The following is a 23,241-nucleotide window of genomic DNA, read 5'->3' on the forward strand; positions in this document are numbered from 1 at the left end:
TATTACATATTTATGATCCTGCATTATACTAGACTTAATATAATGCCAAATTTAGTCTTAATTTCCCGAGTCTACTCTGGCTGCGTGCTGCAGTGTGGGGGGCAGGGGAGATGTGAGTTTGGAGTCGTGTTGAAGTGTCGTGTTGAAATGTCCTGTGACCAGGACATTTCAAACTCCAAGTCATGATAATGCATGTTCATGTCTCTGATTTCCATAGACACCCCATCACAACGGGTACAGTTTATTCTTGGAACTGAGGATGATGATGAGGAACACATTCCTCATGACCTTTTTACCGAACTGGATGAGATTTGCTGGCGTGAAGGTGAGGATGCTGAATGGCGAGAAACAGCCAGGTGAGGATCTTTTTTGTTGAAGGATGAAGGTATACTAAAGAATTTTCATGCTATTAGAAAGAGATATATCTAATGCCACAATTTTGCAAACATCCATCAGTGCTGCTGATTTCCGAAATTGCTCATCTGGCCTGGGCATATCCTATAATGGGATATGGGTCAGGATGAAAACTGAAAGCTGTAATTATAGTAAACAGTGATGCAGAACCAGCAGCAGCTGCAGTCTTAAACAGTAGCATAATTTGCGTGTCATTAGGAAAACAGTAGATATCTAACAGTAATTTATTTCTATCTTTTCGACTGCTAGGTTGTGCCCCAACTGGTGATATTATATGGGACTTTTTAAAAGAAAGGGCAAACATTATAAGAGACTTTAGTTGGAGTCCTGAATTTATGTACTATTTGTTGAGGGTAAAAATATTTTGTAATATGTTTCTAGGATATATATACATTTAAACATAGTGGTTTTAAAAAACAATTTTTAAGAAATCACTTTTTCTGTCATTTGTAATTAATATTTCCATATTGCCATGTAATTGATGAATTGCTGTCATCCTTTCTTGCGTATCTACTCATTTGTTTAACAAACATTTATGGTCTATTGTGTGCCAGGTGCAATGGATATAGAACAACAACAAAAGTCTTAGGGAATTCCCTGGCGGTCCAGTGTTTAGGACTGTGCTTTCACTGTCGAGGGCCTGAGTTCAGTCCCTGGTTGAGGAACTAAGATCCCCAAAGCCACACCAAAAACAAGAAAAAAAGAAAAAGAAAAAAAACACCTTAGATCTTGCTTTTAACAACCTCACCTCTAATGTGGGATTTAGATAAGTAAACAAAGTTGTAAGTACTGTATAATGAATGCTGTGATACAGGTGTGCACTAGGAACTGGGGGCACGCCTAGGGTTATCTTTTACCTGCTGCTTCCGAAATTTTAATGTGAATACATATCACCAGGGATCTTGTTGAAATGTAGATTCAGTAGACCTTAGGAGTAGAGTCTCAGGTCTTGCATTTAATCATTGCCTTAACTCGAGCCAGAGGTAGTGTGGAATTAAATGTTCAAACATGATAATATTATAAATAATACTGGCCTGGTTAATTCTTGTTTGATATAGTTTAAGTGGTCTTTTTAGCTCTCTTTTATTTAAAGTATACTAAAAGTAAATAGAAGATAAAAATGGCTTTCACCTAGTTCATCTCTGTTAACTTTAAAAAAATAAAACTAACTGCTAATATTTAAAATTCAAAAGAAATTCATAGAAAGGTAAAAAAGCAAGAACATTGCTCTACTCTTGTTCATAGTTCTTCTCCTCAAAGGTAATCACTATTAATTGCTTCTTGTACATCTTTTCATAAAAATTTTAATGCCTACATCTGCATGTAAATGTATGCCCTTTTTATATTTACATAAGAGGTATTATATACTGCGTTCATGACTTGCTTTTTTCACTTAATATATGTGGATCATTTTCCATATTATCAATACAGATTACTCAATCTTTTTAATCTCTTTAATGACTGCATCACATTTAGTTATGGATTAACTTTCATTTATTTAGCCAGTCTTAATAGGGATTTAGGTTGCTTTGTTTATTTTTGCTGTAAACATTGCTGCAATAATCATTTACACATATATTTCGGGATTATTTTGTAGGTATTCATGTAGGGTGAATTTTTAGCAGTGGAATTTATGTGTCAAAGAGAGCAGATATTTTTTTAAATTTTGTAGATATTGCAGAATTGCCTTCATTAAATGTTTTGGTAATTTATACTTCCCTCAACAATGTATGAGAATGCTTATTTCCCCCAACCTTTGCCACACAAAATCATCAAACTTGTAAATATTTTGGTTAATTTTATAGATGCAAAATAAATCTCAGTGTTTTAATTTGTATTTCTCTAATTATTAGTGAGATTGAACATTTTGTCATATGTTTTTATTTTTTTCCTGAGAACTAACTGTTCATTTCCTTTACCTGTTTTATTTCAAGCTGTTCATTTTTTTACTTGTGTTTTTTAATGCCTTAAACTGGTGGTATGTTATTCTGTGTGAATTACCTTTTTTAATGAAAAAACTACATAAATTAAATTCTTTCTGATGCTATTATAATATTTTATATATAGAACTAAATTTGAAACCTTTTTTTTTTTTTTTGCTGTACGCGGGCCTCTCATTGCTGTGGCCTCTCCCGTTGCAGAACACAGGCTCCGGACGTGCAGGCTCAGCGGCCATGGCTCACGGGCCCAGCCGCTCTGCAGCACGTGGGATCTTCCCGGACCGGGGCATGAACCCGTGTCCCCTGCATCGGCAGGTGGACTCTCAACCACTGGGCCACCAGGGAAGCCCTGAAACGGTTTTTATATGACCTGGCAAATTTTGAGATTAAGAACCATCTACCTAATTTTTTTCTTCCAACTGCATCAAAAACTAAGTATTATTTTCAAGGCTATAATATGTGTGCTCATCTTCTTTGATGACAGAAATACAATATATGATAATATTCTCCACCAATTAGTGTTATACATTTTGCTCTTTCATGATTAAAGAGCTGTTGATAAGGAATTTGAAGTAAAAACCTCCTTAGATGTTTTTAAGGCTAGAGGCATCCGTCTTCAGCCGGTTCTAAGAAACAGGTGTTCCTGGCTACTTGAAGGAAGGAGATCTGGTGGTTATGATGACTCTGCAGCTCTGGTTAGAATCTCTTTAATCAATTGCTGAGAAGTACTTTTTGGAAGCATTTCTTTTATATTTCTTTCTTCACTCTCATCCCTCAGAATAGAGCTGAGAAGTAAGATTGGAGTATGCGTTTTGACAGGAGTAACTCCCTTATTAATAAAATGGTTGGTGATTTTTCACCTTCCAGGTCAAATGGTGATCTATTCCTTTTAAGCAGTAACTTCTTTGTAACTTTCCCACTCTCATCAAGCTAGGAGATAGCAGAGCAATGCTAGAATCTAGCTCTTTTCTTGTCACAATTGAGTAGGTAGGATTTTTCATGCTCTAATGGATTAACTTGAACAACATGTTTATCCTAAGCCATCAAAATATGTTGCTGTTTATTTATAAAGAATGAGAGAGGTGACCCAGTTACTTATTAGTATTTTCTAATGTCATTGGACAGGACCTGTGTTCTTAGCCCTGCTTCTGGAACCTTATGCACGGTGCAGGTATTTGAGGTTCAGGAGACATCTGATGAACAATCAAAATAGTAACAGACATTGAAGAGGAGAGTAGATGAATTCTGGCTGAGACACAACACATCAGGGAAGAACAGAACGTGTTTACTGAGGACTTAGAAATGGAGTAGGTTTTAAAGTGGTGGAAGTAATTTTGTTCTCGATGCCCTAGTTCATCTAACAAAACTAAGTTTAGTTAATTCATGACTCCATCGGGTTTTTCAAATGCAATTTAATTCTTATAAATCATTACCATAACCATTTGAAGTACTTCTTTCTTTTGATTAGTATTCCAGGGGGCTTAATAATTTTCTACCCTAATAATAGAAATAAAAAGGGTATTTTATCAGCACATTGCACCTGCCACATGTCACATCTTGAATAATTCATGGCCACTGTTGTTGCCAAGTAAAACTTAAGCAAAGTTTTAGGTTTTGAAGCTAAATTTCTGAATAATAATTATTTAATAAATGTTTGTGAAAACCAGCTGTTCACTTTTAAAAAACCCTAGAAGAAACCATATGACAGAGCTAATGAAATCAACACAATTACAATGTCCTGCTTATAAATAACATATAATGTTATTAATAGAAAAATACCCGAAGATACCACAGCTGTGCAGTTGTGGAGACAACATGCTTGACTCACTGTGGTTGCCCTTTAAAAATGCTTCCCACAAATGAGCTCAGCAGAGGCAAAGAAAGGGATAGCAGTTAGGCCTCTGATACATACATGGTAATGTGGAAAAAGATTATTACACCAAAACAATTTTATTGATGATGTGAAAGTATTTGATATTTAAAATTGGTAAAGGGTCAAGTCATCAGGATTTTTCAGTGCAATGTGAGGTGTGAAAATAATATGAATTAAGAACAGGTAATGTCAATAAACTCTAAGTTTGGATATATTTTAATACCCCTTTCCTCTTGAAATAGGTACTTTATGATTACATTTGTTAATCTCCAGCCCCCACTCTAACCATGTTCCCCCTTCACCCTCCATATGCTTAACTCTACCCAAAAAGGATGTTTTCTCTTGAGAATTCATGACTTCCCCCAAGACTATCATTGTGGATGATATGGTAACTCCTTTACTCCCTTTTTGGGTAGAATCAGAGAATAAAAATTATTAGAAAAGTTAAACTAAATTAGTGAGAATAAAATAAACAGAAAGTTAAATTCTACAGAAATCATCTATCTCTAATTTGCAGAAGAATTTTATCTTGTAGATTTCTAATATGAGTATTGTAGAGGAGATTATCATCAACTTAATCCTCAAAGAATTCAGGAAACACCTATTTTATGTTGTTGCTGCTTAGTAGAAGGAGATTCCAATGTGTTAATTATGGATGAAAACAGACACAGACATACTGAAGGAAATGAAAATAATATCAACAGAGTTTAAATCCACCCCTCCCCCATAGAAAATGTCATGCAGTTGGCCTACAATTTCTTTTTTTTTTTTCAATTGTCCATCACATCTCATTCATGCCTGTGAGACTCTTGTTTGCTTTGGTTTGCTATTCAAACAAATGTCAGCTGAGTTTATTTGAAAACTGGAATAAATTGCAGCACTTTAGGTCATTAACTGCAACCAGGCATTTTCTAACTGACAGTATATTCAGTGACTACAAATCTTAAAACAGGATTTGGTGTGTTCTTAGACCTGCTAATTTCTATCTTTGGAGTATGAAATGGAATGAAAAACAGAAAAGAGAGATATACTTATGTATCTTTAAAATATATTCATTTAAATATCTTTTAAAGCTTTTGGCATCATTCTGGAGTTGGCATAAAACACTGAATCTTGAAATGTTTAGTAACTTGATATTTGTAACTTGTGGGTTCCTTTTTATGGAAAGTATCTTATGTTTCCTCCTGTAATACTCATAAAACCTTTGCTTATATCAAACCATCCATGCATATAACTTATACTTGGCCATCCAAACTGCTTGGAACTCACAAGAGTCTCCATTCTTGGTCTAAAAGATCAAGCCCCCAGTTTGAAAGAAATTATTCTAAAGGAAGGAGTTTTTGTTTTTAAAATGTCTTCTCAGATAGACGTGTAGTTCTATGGAACATAATAGAGAACTAAGAAAAACTAACCCAAGTACAGCTAACTGATTTTTGACAAAGGTGAAGGAAGAATTGTCTTTTCAACAAATGGTACTGGAACAATTAGAGATCTACATATAGGTAAAAAATATTAACTTCATTCTAAACTTCACAGTATATGCAAAACTTAATTCAAAATTAATCATAAATCTAAATGTAAAACATAAAGCTATACAAATGTTAGAGAAAACATAAGAGAAAATCTTCAGGACCTATGGCTAGAAGATGAGTTTTTAGGCATGATACCAAAAGCACAATCTTTTGAATAAAAGAAGGAAAGAAAATATTCATAAATTGGACTTCATCAGAATTAAAAACTTTTTACTGTGAAAAATCCTGTTAGAGGATGAAGACAAACTACAGACAGGGAGAAAATATTCAGAAACCATATATTTGACAAAAAAAATTATATCTAGAATATGTAAAGAACTCTAAATGTTCAACAGTATGAAAACAAATCAATTGGAAAAATGGGCAAAAAAACAGGCCTTTCAAAGAAGAGATACACATGGCACATAAACACATAAAATGGTGTTCAATATCATTAGTCATTAGGGAAATGTAAATTAAAACCACTATGAGATACCACTGCACACCCAATAGAATAACTAAAGTAAAAAAAAAAGTCATAATAGCAAATGCTGGTGAAGATATAGAGACACTGGATCTCTCAGTTATTGCTGGTGTGAATGTAAAATAGTAGCACTGCTCTAGAAAACAGTTTGATAGTTTCTTATAAAACTAAGCATGCATTAGTAAATATGACGCAGCAATCACAGTCTTGGGCATTTATCCTAGAGAAATGAAAACTTACGTTCACACAAAACCTCTACATGAATGTTCATAGCAGCTTCATTTGTAATCGCAAAAACCTATAAACAACTCAAATATCCTTCTGTGGGTGAATGGTTAAATAAACTTTGGTACATCCATACAGTGGAATACTTTGCAACAATAAAAAGGAACAAACTATTGATATATACAACAACTTGGATGGATCTCAAGGGCATTGTGTTTTAGTGAAGAAATGTCTATCTCAAAAAGTTGTAAACTATATGATTCCATTTACATAACATCCTCAAAATGACAAAACTATAGTGATGAAGCACAGATTAATGATTACCAGGGGAAAGAAACAGGGTGAAGATTGGGAATATAAAGGAAGCTCATTTGTGGTGATGGAACAGTTTTGTATCTTGATTATGGTGGTGGTTTTTACACACATACAAACACACGTACACCCCCCGCATATCTTCTCAAGATTCTTAATCTAAATATTCCCTTCCAAAGGAACCAAGATAAAATGATGTAGATGCTTCGTTACTTATTTAATTATTTTCACTGTTATCTGGAAGTAAAATTTAACTATAAATTCCCTTAGAGGAAGGGGTTGGATCATTTTGCATAGATCAAGAAGCTCATGGATCTTTAAAAATGAATTTATTATTAGCGTTATTACAACTTACAAACAATATTATTGTATGGATCAGTCTATAGATTTATACTTAAGTACTTAAGAAACAATATGGTTTTTTTAGTAATGTATCAACACTCTTTTCAGGATTTCTCGAGTGAAAATTTTAAATACAACATTTTAGTAGCAATTCTATATAGAAAGATGACAGAAAGTACCAGAGTCCCAGAAATGAGAAATCTATAGTCCCCCAAACAAAATTACACCCTTTTATGACCCTAATTCTTCTTTACTACACAACAGACTGGAAACTAGATTTCAAATCTAACAAGGTTCTTCAGTCAAAATAACACCAGCATAAGTGAAGCTGTAAAGACTCCCTTCTTTTATTCTTTTTGTCTGAAAAACCACGTCATATGTGAGTAGTATATAAGGTGACAGAAGATTTAATAAAAGTTGTATCCACTCTCTTGGTACACCTTCTGTGGATAACATAAGACGAGAGGGAGAGAACACAGAACATTTTTCAACTTGAGATTTGTTCCAGACAAGAACGGAAATTAAATGTTAAATCCGTTGTTTTCACTATAGGCTTTAGCATAAGATATCTGAGCTAAAAAAGTCCATAAATCCAACTGAAGTAATTGTATTATGGTAGAAAATGGGCACAGACTCGAGAAAAACAAGAACAGTTGGAGTTGATCTGGTTTGACAAGGTTAGTGACTAGGTGGTCTTGCACAAGTTTTGAATGTGTTGAATTTGTCTCATCATTTTACAGATGAGAAAACTGTGGCCCAGAGAAGTTGAAAGACTTTCCCTTGGTCACACAGCGACTTAGATATAGAGTAGGGCCCAAGACCTAGATTTCTTTTTATTCCCAACTAGTCCAATACACTTTCCACAGTACTATCCCATTTCAAAACGTCTGTCAAGAGGTTGATCCTTGGAGATATTGACATTCACAATGTTACCATGGCCTTACTTTTATACCTGGCGAGAAATACTAGATTATTATGTTTATCAAAAGTATATTCACTCTCACCATTAATTCTAATTAGGAACTTGATGCTGGTATGAATTGCTAAAATTTGTATCAGTTAGGATAGGCCAAATTATGCTAGAAAATATATCCTGTAATTTCAAAAGCTTAAAATCACAAAGGTTTATTTATGGTTCATGATACATGTCCATCATGAATCAGTGGAGGCTCTGCACCACTGCACTAGTCGTTACTCAGAGACTCTGGATGATAGAACCGCCTACATCTTGAACATAGCTGGTGGCCACAGAGGGAAAAAGAGCTCCAGAGGGTCTCATCCTAGCAATGAAAAACTCCAGTCTGGAAGTGGCACAGATAATTTCTGCTCACAATTCTTTGTCAACAGTGGCCTCACCCAGTTAAAAAAAAAGCCAGGTAGTGATATCCTACTCTTTACTAAGAAGAGAGGGAGAACTAGTTATAGTTGGTGAGCAGCATTAATGACCATCCCATGATCTGTGATGCATTATGTCCCTGTAAAGGGCTGAAAATCGTTACGATTCACTAATATGAGAAAATTCCCAACTGCGTAGACAAAAATACTTTATAAAACTGTCACCATTTGAAGAGATACTGTCGGTGATTTGTGCTTAAATATAAGTTTTTTCAACCTTCAAGCATTCTCTAAACTTACGATAGGCATAAATATATGCCTGTAAATTTTTGGCAGGCATAACTGTTCTTCCCTATTAGTTTCCTTTTTACTTCCTGACGTTTTCGTCGTTGAACTCTGAGGACAGATCCATAGCTGTCTTTATCTTTCTTGGAACTCTACACACTAATCTTTCTGACTAGCCCTTTTGGTTAGTTTTTTTAACTGGCCGATACACTGGTTCTTAACTATACAAGATGTCCTTGTTGGAGTTGGAGTTGGATCATTTGATTACACAAAACAGTAATAAAATATCATATAGATAGGAAGTTTGAGTGATATTGCATGGAGAGAGGAAGTTAGCGCAAAAGTGACAATGAGAGAAAAAATGAGGAAAATGGTGGGGGATGGAGAGAGGAGAGGCATTTAGGCTAGGCTTCATTAGAAATGGTCGAATTAATTTGGTTATCTACTAAGATTAAAAAGCAAGTCCCTAAAAGAATAAGAGATTTAGTGCTAGTGCCAGAGCAGTAAAATCATCGATTTCTCTTTATCCCTTCCATTTATCTTAGTTAGGAACCATCTCAGATATTACTACTCATTTCACTCCAAGAAGGCAGTGGTCTCCCATTTGGCACCGTGTTATCAAGGTTCTTCTATTCTCTGGCCCTGGCAGGAACACTCAGGGAATGGGGGCCGAGCTCAGTTCTCATAGATTTAGTCCCTAGGAAGTGACTACAATCACTGGATTTCATTCAAGTAGACCTAATAAGTATTTTTCCTACAGAATAGTCCCCAAATTATACTAGCTTCCCTAAAAATCAAAGGGCAAAATTGTGAAGAGATTCAAATATTGTTTTAAGACCTCCCACTAAAAGAAAAATGAGTACTCTTTCATTTTCTTTTGCATTTTTTCAACCACCATTATCTTTCCATGAAGTATACTCTCTTTATTAGTTCTACAACAGATTCCCTGTGACCACTGACTAAACACTTATATTGATATATTTTTTCAGTGCTAGAAAGATTAATTAAAAGAACTTAGTTTTTCGTTGTTTTAAACATATCTTTCAATGACAAAAAGAATGTTTGTTAAATGGAATTAAAATGAAATAAACCAGATGACTTGGGCTGGCTTATACTTACTTCTGAAATCCTTGAAACCAGGAACTAATGTGAATAGCTTTATACTTCTACCTTTTATTGTTGGGATAAAGGTTCATTCATCTACAATGTAATATTCAATGTGCTGATAATAATATTTATTTATAACTTGGGAAAAATTCAAAATTAGGTAATTTAATGCCTGAAGGGAGATCTCTTAAAGTGAATGCAATGCATGTTTTATGGAAATATTTGTGCTATAAATATCAGTGTCTTTATGGTAGTAAAATCATTTGTTTTATACTTATGGCTAAAATTCACCCCCCCCCTTTCTTTTTTTTTCATCTTGGAATGGCCCTCTTTTAATGTGCTTTGTTTTAAGAATAATTTTATAGCAGGGTAATGGTGAAATAAAAACGTGTTACAAATTTTTAAAAATTATAATAATATTAATTTGTGTAGGTGGTTGAAGTTTGAAGAAGATGTGGAAGATGGAGGAGAAAGGTGGAGCAAGCCTTATGTGGCTACTCTTTCACTGCACAGCTTGTTTGAATTGAGAAGTTGTATTCTGAATGGAACTGTATTGCTGGACATGCATGCCAACACTTTAGAAGAAATTGCAGGTACATCCTTTTTTTCTCCTTAGTCTATTTCACTCTTATGGGTACAGCTGATTTTTGTAATTCCCTTTTTCTTATAATTCTATACATGTGTGACTTTTACGAAATTAATTCTCATGATCAGTGTATGAGACCTCAAAAATAACTTTGTTTTACCACCTCATTTAAGATAAAAGAAGTTGAATCTCAAAGAAATATGGTCTAACATGCCAGTGCCACGTCTAGAACAAGAATCTATATACCTTGGTTTCCATTTAGCATATATTGTTTTTCACCATCATATGTAATTAGACTGTCACCTTTAGAAAATTGAAGGAAAAATCCATAAAGCTAGAGATTGATTTTTTTCAATATTCAAATACATGAAATAACCAAAGGAAAAAGTTTTAGTAATTAGGAAAAATGTTAGCTTAGAATAGAACAGAAAGGTATGGCCATTTGTTTTAAACTGAATTTAAAATCTTGAATTCCAGAGGAGGCCAAGTGATACAGTTTAGATTAGTTTGTAATTGAAACTATGGCTTGCCTCTGGGATGAATGATTTGTACTAGAAGTCTATTATGGCTATATCACACAAGCAGTTATATTTAGGAAGCATCTTACTGTTTCTCTGGAAATAAAAGCAAAGAACTCCTATGTCTTTTCAGCTGGAAGACAAACATTTTAGTAAAAACAAAATAATACAAAAAAACACAGAAATGAGTTTTGAAAGGGTATAAACGAAATGGTTAATGGAGCTTTTTAAAAATAAAAACAAAGCTAAGACTCAGGCATTTTTAAAAATTCCTAGTTCAGAAAAAAATAAAAGCAGTTCCATGTGGAATTTATTTGTGGAGTAGAAAGACTTCAGAGAGACTTCAGTGTCTTAATTATATTATAGAGATGGGAAAAAAACCCAAAACACTCTGTGTGTTTTTGAATCACATAAATGAGAAAGTATTGTATTAGAAAAATAATGTATTTAATTTAATCTTCAGAATAACCTCATAAAGTAAGTGCTTTCCCATATTTCAATAAGAAAATAGAAATTCTGAAACTTTCATGGTTCAAGTTCCATTTAAGGGCCTCTGACTTTTAGCTTCATGTTCCTTCTATTACACTACAACTAGTGCCTGAAGAAAGAGATGGCTTGAAATGGTTGTTGTTAATTCCTTTAAAATTATTTATTTGGTTTTTGGTGCTGATAGGCATACATACATAGCAATATGTGTGAAAAAAAAGTAAGCATGGAGAGATATTTTGGCTCACAATATTAAGCACAAACAAAAATACACACACAAAAAAAACAGGAAAGATGAGCTTTCCTCCCCTCAGTTTCATACAACACCTATAAAGAGATTACATTTTAAAATACAGAACTAGAGCCTAAATGACAATATAAAGTTAAACACAGTATACTTTTTGGAAGAACACAGGATACAATAACAGGTCATACTAAATCAAGGCTTAAAGAAATGATTAACATGGAAATTAGCAAACTTCCTGAGAAGGCTGGTATAGTAGCCATACAATTCAATTTCCTAGCTTTACATTATGGGGTATTGCTGATACCCAATAAAAATTTTTATGTTTTAATTATGAATGAAATGGCTGGGTTTTTCCTAGTACTTTGCAGTTTAGGAAGCTCTTTTTAGTAATTCTACAACTATCTTTTTGATATTCAAAACAAACTTGGGGCTTAGTATTATTATTGTTATCCTTCATAAACAAAGTGACTCAGAAGGTTAAAGGTCTTGCCCAAAATAAGGAGTTTATTTCTGCTACTTATGTCACTGATGGTATTACCTTTGAAAATGGATTAATTCAAATGAGTTTTGGATTGGCTGTATGTAATGAAGCTGTCAAATTCCTCAACCAGGCAAAATTAGCCTCAGAAAATTTTCTTCATAGTTTTACCAGGCTTTCAATTTCTTAAAACATGTAATTTCTAATGCTTTCTTTAGAAATTTATTTCTACCAGGAAATATTCTCCTGTTATAAATTGACTAAAACTCTGTTGTTTGTCACCTTAGCTTGGTTTTGTTGTCTAAACTTATGCTTCCTTTCCCTAAACCTGCCCTCTTCCCCAAACTCAACTCTGTAGAATATGTAAAGGTTGTTAGCTCTGTTGAATCTAGCTTTTTAAAGCAAATTACATTTTCTAAGTCTACTTAGAAATGAAATTCTTACAAATGAAAGTAGTTCAGTGGGAGTCTCAATATCCCAAATAGCTTTTTAGTATTCTTTCTTCTCTTCTAATTAGTCTGTATTTTTCTGCCTCCAAAGTAGACCAACTTTTTAAATGTCCCATTTTCAGTGTACAACAGTGTAAACTGCCATTCAGAAAAGGTCAGTAGTTTAGAGTAACACCACGTAGAAAAATAGGATTACAAGTACCTGTGTTGATTGTTGTTTCCTTAGGTCCCTTTTCAATCATTAATGAGAAGAGATTCTCTATCTTCGAGTAATTTTAATTTGGTGTATTTAATCCAAAGGTATTTATTTCTGCCCTCAATAAAATCTCATTAATACATTTTCTCTGATAGCGTGTAATTATTTTCTTACTGTTTACTTATTGATATTTTTACTTTGTGACAATTTAACTGTATTACTAAGTGTGTAGTAAATGTTTTACATTTTGAAGACTTCTAACTTTGTATTTTCACATCCTTTACTATATTTTATTATCACAGAAACCTTATGAGGTAGGGAGGAGACTGTTTCCTCCATTTTATAAACAGATAAATAGAAAGTGATACATTACAGGTAACACTTGCAGAGATGGGAATAATTTCTTCTGATTAATCTATAATCATAAATTTTGTTTTATTCTATTTCATGATAATTTGGGACCATAGTGATTAACTTTAAGATTTGGAACTTTTTCTTCACCTCTTATTTATCATACTTTTCTATATGTTAGGCAGTTGCTAATGTATTAGTCACTAGTTTCTGTTTTACAAAAGCTAGATATAATAGTTTATCTTTAAGGGCTCTAAGCCCTAGTACTTTGCAAATGCACAGGCTCTGCAGCTTAATGTTCTCTAGACATTTCCTAGTAGAGAAATATGACCCAGATATTGTTTTAGAATGGTCAAGGATTTTTATATCAATGTTCTGATATGTTTTTAATAGACTCTTAAATAATTCTTTAAAGAGATTTTTGTAGACTTAGCAGGAGAAAATCCCATTTGTATCTGGCAGGTCTGTCAAGAATTTCTGGTGTAATTAAAGTAGGATTTTCTTTTGGATAAAGTTAATTTAAAAGTGTCTATTTCCCAGTGCTTTAAGGAACTCAGAATAAATTTAAACTTTTTCCTTCAAAATATTACTTAACTTTTCAAATCCAAAATTCTCCAGATATATTTTCTTATCCTGATTTATTCTGATATGGCGATTAATTGTATTAAAAATGCTTCTCAATTATATTCATATAAATTATAGGAAATTTTACGGTTTATGTTAATCTCTTTTAAATTCAGCACTGTAAAGATTAATAATGGAAATATTACCTCTGTAGTGTGTCTACTTTAACCTACTGCTGTCAGTGAGGGTAAGATATTAAAATCAAACCAAAGTTAGTACCATGGACAGATTAACAATCATCATTCTCAACTCATTAAAACAACTCTTGTTGTTTAAAATCTTTCATCAAAGGAAAAATCCATAGTTTGCTCCACTGAATATAATCTGAAGATTTGGGAGTATGTTAATAGCCATATATATATATATTTTAATGCCTATGCTATTACCATCCTTGGTCTGGAAAGTAAGTTTTCTTATGGTAGTTTACATTTTTATTACATACACTCCTGTTAGTAGTGTCAACCAAACTGTAAAATTTAGAACCCCCTATTGCCCACTTCTCCCCCAGCATCTTTGAAGACAATGGATTTTTAAGACAAAGCAATTATATGATCATCTTTAAAGAGGTGGAGATTTATACAGAGTCTGTGAAATCTCATGGTCTCTAGAGGCTTTCGTTCAATAGTCAAAATGGATTGATCATGATAAAATAATTGCCTGATTAGGATGAAAAGTATTTTTTCCTTTCTGAGGTTTTTCTACACAAATGCTGCTAGTTTTTCTGGAGCCTGTTTAATGCTAGAATACTGTGACCGATTTATCCCTTTTCTTCTTGCTTCTTCTCTTATCATCCAGATCCTGGCATTGAGCTTTGGCAGGCTGGACTGTATTATTTAGGCATCATAGCCTGCTGAGATTGTTGGTCTTGACTCTGGGCCTAAAGCCATTATGGCCCGTTATCCTTTCTTACTTTTCAAGGTTAATACTAATGTATATTACAGTGGTAAAGAGAACAATGTAAGTGATTAGTGAATCACACTTCCTTTGATACTTAAATTTCACCTTAGCATAAGTTATATTCTTAAGCAAGTTGATTAACTTTTCCAGTTGATTAAGACATTGCTTGGTCATGTTATACCTTAGAGGAGTTTACTATGTATTTCTGTGACTAATGAACAGATGAGTGTTCTTTTCTATTTACTTTATCTTATGTAACTGTTTTATATAAAGACCTTATCTCTGAAAAACTTTGAAGCTAGTAACTTATTTTTCTTAGTGCTTAGGCCTGGGAAGATTGTGCTTTGATAAAATGAAAAACTATAACCATGTGCATGTTTTATTACATGATTAATTTTTATTCTGATTAGAATATTGAACTGGGGATACATATCATGTCTTACAGATTAAACTGTTGTATGATGATATCCTTTTGGTGTCTGAATAATCTACTTTACAACTCCTATTATGAAGTATATAATGCATATTTTATATACATTTTTCCATCTTAGCAAGGTTGCAGTGTAAAGTCATGTATGTTGATAAATTTATCATTTCCTTTATTTCAAATTAACCCAAGGGTTTTATAACTACTGATCTCCAAAAAACTGAGATATAAGTTTAAATATTCTATACTATCATACATTTTCAGAACTGGAAGAGACTTAGGAGGTAATTATAGTGGACATTATGGCTGATTCCCAGACATGCATTCTACCTCTTTCCATCGTAAACAGCCAAGTGATAGAGCAAAGTTGGCAAATTATGCTCTATGTGCAAATATGGCCACTGCCTGATTTTGTTAGGCATGTGAGCTAAGAATGGTTATTATATTTTATATGACTGAAAAATAATAAAAAGAAAATCAATATTTTGCAACATGAAAATTATAATAAATTCAAATTTTAGTATCCATAAAAAAGTTTTATTGAAACACAATTATGGTATTTGTGTACGTGTTGTCTATGGCTACTTTCATGCTATAAAAATGGAGTGGAGTAGTTGTGACAGAGATTGTATGGCCTGCAAAGCCTAAAATATTTATTATCTGGCCCATTACAGAAAAAGTTTGTCTACCTCTGGTTTAGGGAAATGACTCCACAGTGAAGGGCAGTTCTTGATTTGTCTAAGCCAACTAGGGATCCCATCTTCTTTGTCAGTGATTGGCTCAGCATAGACTGGACTATGTCAGTTGAGCTTAGAATTGTTCCTGGGTAGGGGGAAAAGGGCATTTCTTTTAAGAAAAAGTCACAAAAAGGCAAAGAATCTCTGATATGAACAAAGATGTGTATCTCCTTGTTGCAGCAGCCACCTTATGACCATAAGGAAAATAGCCTGAGGTTAAAGCTCACACCTCGAGGAGGGGGAAGCTGACAAAATCACAGAGAAATGGAGTTAAATCCAACCTAACTTTGATTTTTCTGTTATGTAAGCCAGTGAAATGTATTGTTTTAGATAGTTTGATTTGGGTTTTCTGTTATTGATAAATCCAACTTTGCCTCTGCTTGATATACTATTATAAAATACAGATAAATGATTTAAAACTGGCAAAAAATTTAAACCATGAACCCATAACCTACTCAAAGGAAATTGCAAAGAAAATCTTGTACTGGGAAATATTTACGGAGGGCCTCAATATTCCAATCAGTGCATTAGGTGCCTTATGTCCTGGCAACAATGCCGTTATGAGATAGCTATTACCTCTGTCTTAGAAATAAGGACACTGCGACTATTCAACTTTACAAGGCCACACAGCTGGAATGTGGGACAGTGATCTAAGTCTGTTTCCCCAGTCATTTCCTTTTCAAACTGAAGGAAAACATTGTTTGGAAAGGAGGATTCTGCTAATTTTCAAATCTTCAGTGTACTCAGTGGGGCAGTGGGAGACAATGCATTGTAATCTGCTTTACATAAGGAGTTAGCACCTCAGAAAATCAAATAGAGTTAATATTTGATCATATGAAAGCAGATTAATTACACTGAGGTTTATTGAGGTGATCTTTATATTACCAAGAACTCATCTACTCATTTTATAGGCATTTCTGACACATGTAGTAAATATCAATTTGCTTAGCTAATAACCTTCTGAAATCTCACCTTTTATTCTTTGTTTTATGGGTATAGAAGGTTTTCTAAAATATAAACACATTATCAAGGAAGGTTTGAGAGGACTGACTTTATATTAATGTGAAAGAACTGTTTACTCTCCAAATGCAACCAGCTAGGTAGTTGCCTAAACCTCCTTGCATCAGATTTTAACTGATGGACTTAAGGAAGAAACATGGAAATTATTCTTTACTAGAAAAAGGGAGGAAAACCATATTAAAATATATGTATGAGACTTTTAAATTTTAAACATGCTAATTATATTTATATTACTCCTGATACTATTCCCTCTTGTCAGTGTGAATAATGGAGAATATAAAGCACTTTGTTCTCGATACAACTATTCCTGTTTGAAAAATAAAACTCCATAAGATCATTACATATTTAAAAATGAATGGTTTAGGGCTTCCCTGGTGGCGCAGTGGTTGAGAATCCGCCTGCCGATGCAGGAGACACGGGTTCGTGCCCCGGTCCGGGAAGATCCCACATGCCGCAGAGCAACTAAGTCCGTGAGCCACGGCCACTAGGCCTGCGCGTCCGGAGCCTGTGCTCCGCAAAGGGAGAGGCCACAACAGTGAGAGGCCCACATACCGCAAAAAAAAAAAAAAAAAAGAATGGTTTATTTTCCCAAATCTTTCTTGTGTAGCATTTCTACAAAGAAAGACAAACTTCTGTTTCTAAGACCAAACTTAGAGATTTTTTTAAAGAAATTCATTCCTATTCTAAGAGGAATAATATTATCTAGGGTATGCATATTTGGACTCAGTGGTTCACTACTGAGTTCACTACATTACAGGAAATCTGTGCTCATTTTCTTTCTGCCTTCACTCTTCAGATATGGTCCTTGATCAACAAGTGAGCTCAGGTCAGCTCAATGATGATGTACGCCACAGGGTCCATGAGGCACTGATGAAACAGCATCACCACCAGAATCAGAAAAAACTCACCAATAGGATTCCCATTGTTCGTTCCTTTGCTGATATTGGCAAGAAACAATCAGAACCAAATTCCATGGATAAAAATGGTAAATATTTCTTTATTGTACTCATCGTTTATTATAGTTGTCTGAAATATCAAAGTCCTTTAAAACATCTTACTTGAAAATGATCTATTGAAATTCAGATTGTTGTGGTAGAATTGTTTCTTTTCATATTCATGTATTGTTTTATTATCAGGCATCAAATTGCAGAAATTTTATTAACAAAGATTTAAAGTTTCCTGAAAGGCTCATGAAAGAATGCAAGGGAAATTTTATCTAATAAGAAGTTATACACTCAAATGTAGCAAACATAAACTGAGTGTCAATTGCATCACACATAAGTCTCTAGTCTTTGTCTCATAGCTTGAGAATGTAATGCAATGCTTTGACGTAAGGTCTTTTAGTTAAAATGAATAATGATCAGCGTTTAGTGATTGTGGAAAAAAAGATATTGGCTTCATGTTGCTCATGGTCAACAAATCCCTTTCTAGATTACAGTTGAAAAGAGCAGCTAGTGCATTACTTGTGTCTCTACATATATTAAGCCTGATTTCTTGTTCATGGGCTCATTGCTCTTTGCAGTACTACATCATCAATGTCCATGGAGCCACCGCACTTACCATCTTGGCTCACCAACATAGATGAGCCATTATCATTTGATAGTAAACAACCATTAAAAGAATTGATAGAAAACAACCATTGTTTTCTAGCAGTCATTCATGACTTACTTCTTGGCAATCATGAAGCAAAAACAGTGTTTCTGATTGTTTTATCCTTTCTTCTGTATTTTGTTCTCTCTTTGCATCCATTTGACCCTTCATCTTTTACATTAAGGAAGTTGCTTAGAAATCTCTTATCATTCATCCTTTCCATCAGTCTTGTGAAGGAAAATGAAGTTATCATGAGGATGATATGAATTGGTTATACTTCCGCTAGCTATGAAAGTTCCCAGTTTTAAAAGATACAAATTAATGAAAAGTAATTTCAAATGTTTTTACTAGAAAGACTCCGATTTCCACAAATAGACTAAGCATGTGTATTGACAGCATGGACTTTATGTAATTTCACTCCTATTTTCAAAGGCTTCAGAGATGCTTTATATACAAATGCATGAAAATGAGGTTTTTTCAGATTCTGCTTTATATGGGAATTTTTTACCAGTTTTCATACTACTGAATCAAATGTACACAAGTAGAAGAAATACTTTAATAAATCAATTAAGATGGTTAGATGTACTGTTGTCTCAGAACACAGAACTAGTTCTAAATGGCAAAATAATTTTTGAAATACTCATTTGATTTTTTTAAAAACCCTTCAATGACTGAATGTGTAAATTGTTGTTATGCTGAAGACTCCGTAGTTGCGCATATATTAAGTTCAATAAAAGTGTTATGAGTGCTTTACGGTATATACAAACTTGTATTTGTAGATCCCACTGGATATTTTGAGGATTTATAACTTGCTTTGAATTACATCATATATTTAAAATATATTCATATTCTAAATCACAGTTTGCTTTAAAATATGTTATACATGAAAAGTGCATCACAAATAATAAAATGAAGCTTTTATATTCTGAAACTTATTATAAATATAGTACTTTTATTATGCTTACAATACTAGCATTTATTTGATATGATGATATTGAGAAAACAGATTAAGATATTTACTAATTTTGACTATGGACTTATGTCTATGTGATTCTAAAGACCTTATTAAAATATTCTCATTAACTAAATCTCTATGAATGCAAGCACATTTTATAAAAATAAACTTCTGCCTTTATTTCATTACCTTTACTGGAAATCATACCATAAAATATATGTCTATGAGAATGTTATGTGTTTATTCAAAGATGCAAGGATTGGGGGTTGTGAACTAGCTGTATATCTCAAATTTCACTGGGGATAACGTTTACTATCAAATGATTTTATTGCATTATGTTTTTGGAGGGAAGACGGTACTGAATTCACTGGATAAATTATTTTTTGTAATGTCATGTAGACCTGGACACACTGCTTGTTACAGCTCTAAACTTTCGTTAAACATAAGAGGTGACAGAATTATAGCTTTAAATCATAAAGTCCACATATAGATACATACAGATACAGAGTTTTTCTTTTTTTAAAAATTAATTTATTTATTTTTGGCTGTGTTTGGTCTTCGTTGCTGCATGTGGTCTTTCTCTAGTTGTGGCGAGCGGGGGCTACTCTTCGTTGCGGTACACGTGCTTCTTATCACGGGAGCTTCTCCTGTTGCAGAGCACGGGCTCTAGGGGCGCGGGCTTCAGTAATCGTGGCATGAGGGCTCAGTAGTTGTGGCTCGCAGGCTCTAGAGCGCAGGCTCAGTAGTTGTGGTGCACGGGCTTAGCTGCTACGCGGCATATGGGATCTTCCCGGACCAAGGCTTGAACCCGTGTCCCCTGCATGGCAGGCAGATTCTTAACCACTATGCTACCAGGGAAGTCCCCAGAGTTTTTCTGAGAGCCTACTTTTTGTCTTATTCAGGCAATTGCTTAGTTTTTCTGAAAACTAGAATATGAGTAGTTCTGAAGTGATTCTGTCACCATCTGTACAATCAGCCTTTATCTGAACACATACAGATCCTTTTGAGGCATACATTAGGGTAATAAAAACTTGGAAACATTTCTAATAAGATTCATATATCCAATTAAGTATTGTTGTAGAGTATGCTGTCAGAAGTGGTTTCCTAAGCCTAGGCTTATTACACCTCCTTGTGACTCTGTTTTGCTTCCTCACACACTTTGCATAATTATGTGTGTTAAGAATTCTGAAAATGTGAATAGACTTCACCAATTTAGAAATAAATCTCCTATCCAGAAGTGAAAAGAAGTGTGAAAGACCTTTATTACTAAAGTTCTCAATCTACTTATGAACTCTAACAACTGATAAACTCTAGATAAACAAACAAATCAAAATTCATAGCTGTAAATATAGATTTGACATTCTGCTTCAAAATATGCAGTAGAGATTTAATTTTTTTGTGCAGTAGTACAGAGAGATACAGAAGGATTTCAATACATCCAAAATGGTAAAAATAATATTCTCATTATTAAAAAAAACCTCTTCAATAGAGTATATCAGGCAAAAACTGACCTGTTTTTAAAATTAAGATTATAGACTAGGAATTAAATAGAGTGAGTATCTTCTAGATACTTGAAAACAGAAAACATTTTCCTTACAAAGCATAGGGATAGAAATAAGCCCCCTCTTGTTTAATATACCTTTTACTTTGGAAATGAAACAATTGAAATTCCCTCAGAAAACAAACTGATGCTTATATACAGAACTCTAAAAGAGTCATATAGAATAAAGTTTCTACTTCCTTAGTTGACCTGTTCCTTGAACATGATACCTTGGTAGTAGTCCCAAGGGTTAAACATTCAGATATTTCAATCTGAAGACCAAATGGGTTCTTTCCCATTTTATAGATTAGATTTACAAGATAGTGATTTTCTTGCTCCTCTCCTCCATCTGCACTATTTTGTTCATTACATTTTTAGTGATTTGTGATAATTTGTTAATTGCTCCTCCAAATATGCTAGCTTAACTATTTTGTATAATTTGTTTCTTGGTGTACTGCACATTCTCTTAAGGGCTAAGATGCCTGATGCTATGGATTCACCAGGCATTTTTAATGCCACCATGCTGTGTTTAACTTTCACGTTTCATTAAGCATCAAAACTGTGAGAATTAAGTGTTTGATTCTGATGTTTCAATAAAGAGTGATAGTTATATTTGGCAAAGCAACAGCAAAAAAATAATAGAAAAATCATATCTTCTTTAACATTAGAACTCTGAAAAGGATGTTGTGGAAAGTACTTAAATATATCAAGAATATTTGAATAATTTCTTGAAACTAGAAGGACTTTCTAAAATAAAAATAAGACTTTTGTTTTTAATGATCTAGAAAGCAAGATATACCAGTATTTGTATTCATCATTTAAGTCATACATTCAATTGTATTTGAGACTTTGGCTTACAAGTCTACTCTAAAATATTATTATACTTTTGATAACCTTTACATTAAAAAAAATAACTTAAGACTCAGTTTCCTTAGGTGTAGGGTGTCTTCATTCCACTGTTTCCTTTCCTAATAATTCTAACTCTATTTCTTTTCCATCACATATCTTTTCTCTCACCTATTCTGAGTACTTTCCAGTTGTCCCTTTTATTTAAGATCTTAAAAGGAGTTACAGAGCAGAAGGGCTCTGACTGACTTTCAAAACTATAGGTTACTGGAGAACATTTAGATTTGCAAGGATGGGATGACTTGACTCTTTAGGCCTGCATAGATTTTAGCCCTTAAAGTAATGTACACTTCTGTATTGTGAATGATTTTTATTTATGGCTTTTGAATATCAGTTTTATGGCTTTATAATTGCGTCTTTTGACAAATGCGGTACTTCTAAAATTTTCAGATGTACAATGTTTTATGTGTGTTTAGATATTTATATGCTGTCTTATTTTTTAAATACTGTGGTCTCATAAATAAGATGTCAAGCGTTTAAAAAGTATTCCTTATAATGTTCTATCTTGAAGAAAAAAAAGCTCAAATAATAATTCTTAGAATTACTTGAAAGAAAATATTAAAAAACTCATGTAGATGATAGAATTAAACATTATATAATAAAGGTGTTTTTCATTGTTCCAAAAAAATATCAGGATGACATTGTTGACACAGCTGGTGGGTCTGTTGAGAGACTGTATTGTTGCTACTGAGTTTTGGAATCTCAAGACTAAGTCTTAACAGCAAAAATATTTCTAGTATGATGTGTTTAAACTTGTTATTTCTTATCTTACATTAATTATTTTCAGGCATACCAGTTTTTGTCCAACTTTAATTGTGTGCATACTTTCATGTTTTTGAAGTATAGCTGACCTAATCAACATTTTCTAAATATTTAGCCTTTCTTTCTTCTTGTTTTCTATTCCCATGAATAAATGTATTGTTACACATGTATGTAACTTTGTCATTCATTTTTATATTTCTTTATTTTGCTCTGTCTTGTGTCTGTCTCTAACAGGCTCATCTCATCTCTGTACCTCCCTCATCTCCTACCCTTTGGGTACTCTAAATGCGTTGAAGGTTTCTGAGGTAGTGTAAACCAGCTTGGTCTCTAGGTTAATAGTAATGTACCTCCATGTCTTCATCCCAGTTTCCTTCTATTACACATGATTTTCAGTGGATTAAGCAGTAGCAAATACTGATATACTTCAGTGATATCTTATTCTCCTATTGATTTGAATTTGGCTAAATAGAAATTTAAAAGCTGCTGTTTTATAATACTTATATATGTAATTTATTTAAAGAGGAAGAAAACTATAAGGACTTGAATTAATGTAATTTTAATACATTTTTTGAGAATATATTTATGGTTCTTTCAATACTGAGATGCTTTAATGATAGTAACACTACTTAAAGTAGAAAACAGTA

The 23,241-nt window shown here is 33.4% G+C and overlaps 1 protein-coding gene across 12 annotated transcripts in view; it reads left to right on the forward strand.

Annotated features, from left to right (window-relative positions):
- The window catches only part of SLC4A10 (solute carrier family 4 member 10), a 303,415-nt gene that overhangs the window by 160,088 nt on the left and 120,086 nt on the right, over positions 1-23,241 (forward strand). For all 12 annotated transcript variants that reach the window (XM_067026174.1, XM_067026178.1, XM_067026173.1 and 9 more), the window contains 3 exons: positions 218-356; positions 10,261-10,421; positions 17,641-17,829. In XM_067026174.1, coding sequence (XP_066882275.1) covers positions 218-356; positions 10,261-10,421; positions 17,641-17,829 — 489 coding nt within the window. The remainder of the gene's footprint in view (positions 1-217; positions 357-10,260; positions 10,422-17,640; positions 17,830-23,241) is intronic.

Source organism: Kogia breviceps, chromosome 2, assembly GCF_026419965.1.
Source record: "Kogia breviceps isolate mKogBre1 chromosome 2, mKogBre1 haplotype 1, whole genome shotgun sequence".
NCBI lineage: Eukaryota > Metazoa > Chordata > Mammalia > Artiodactyla > Physeteridae > Kogia > Kogia breviceps.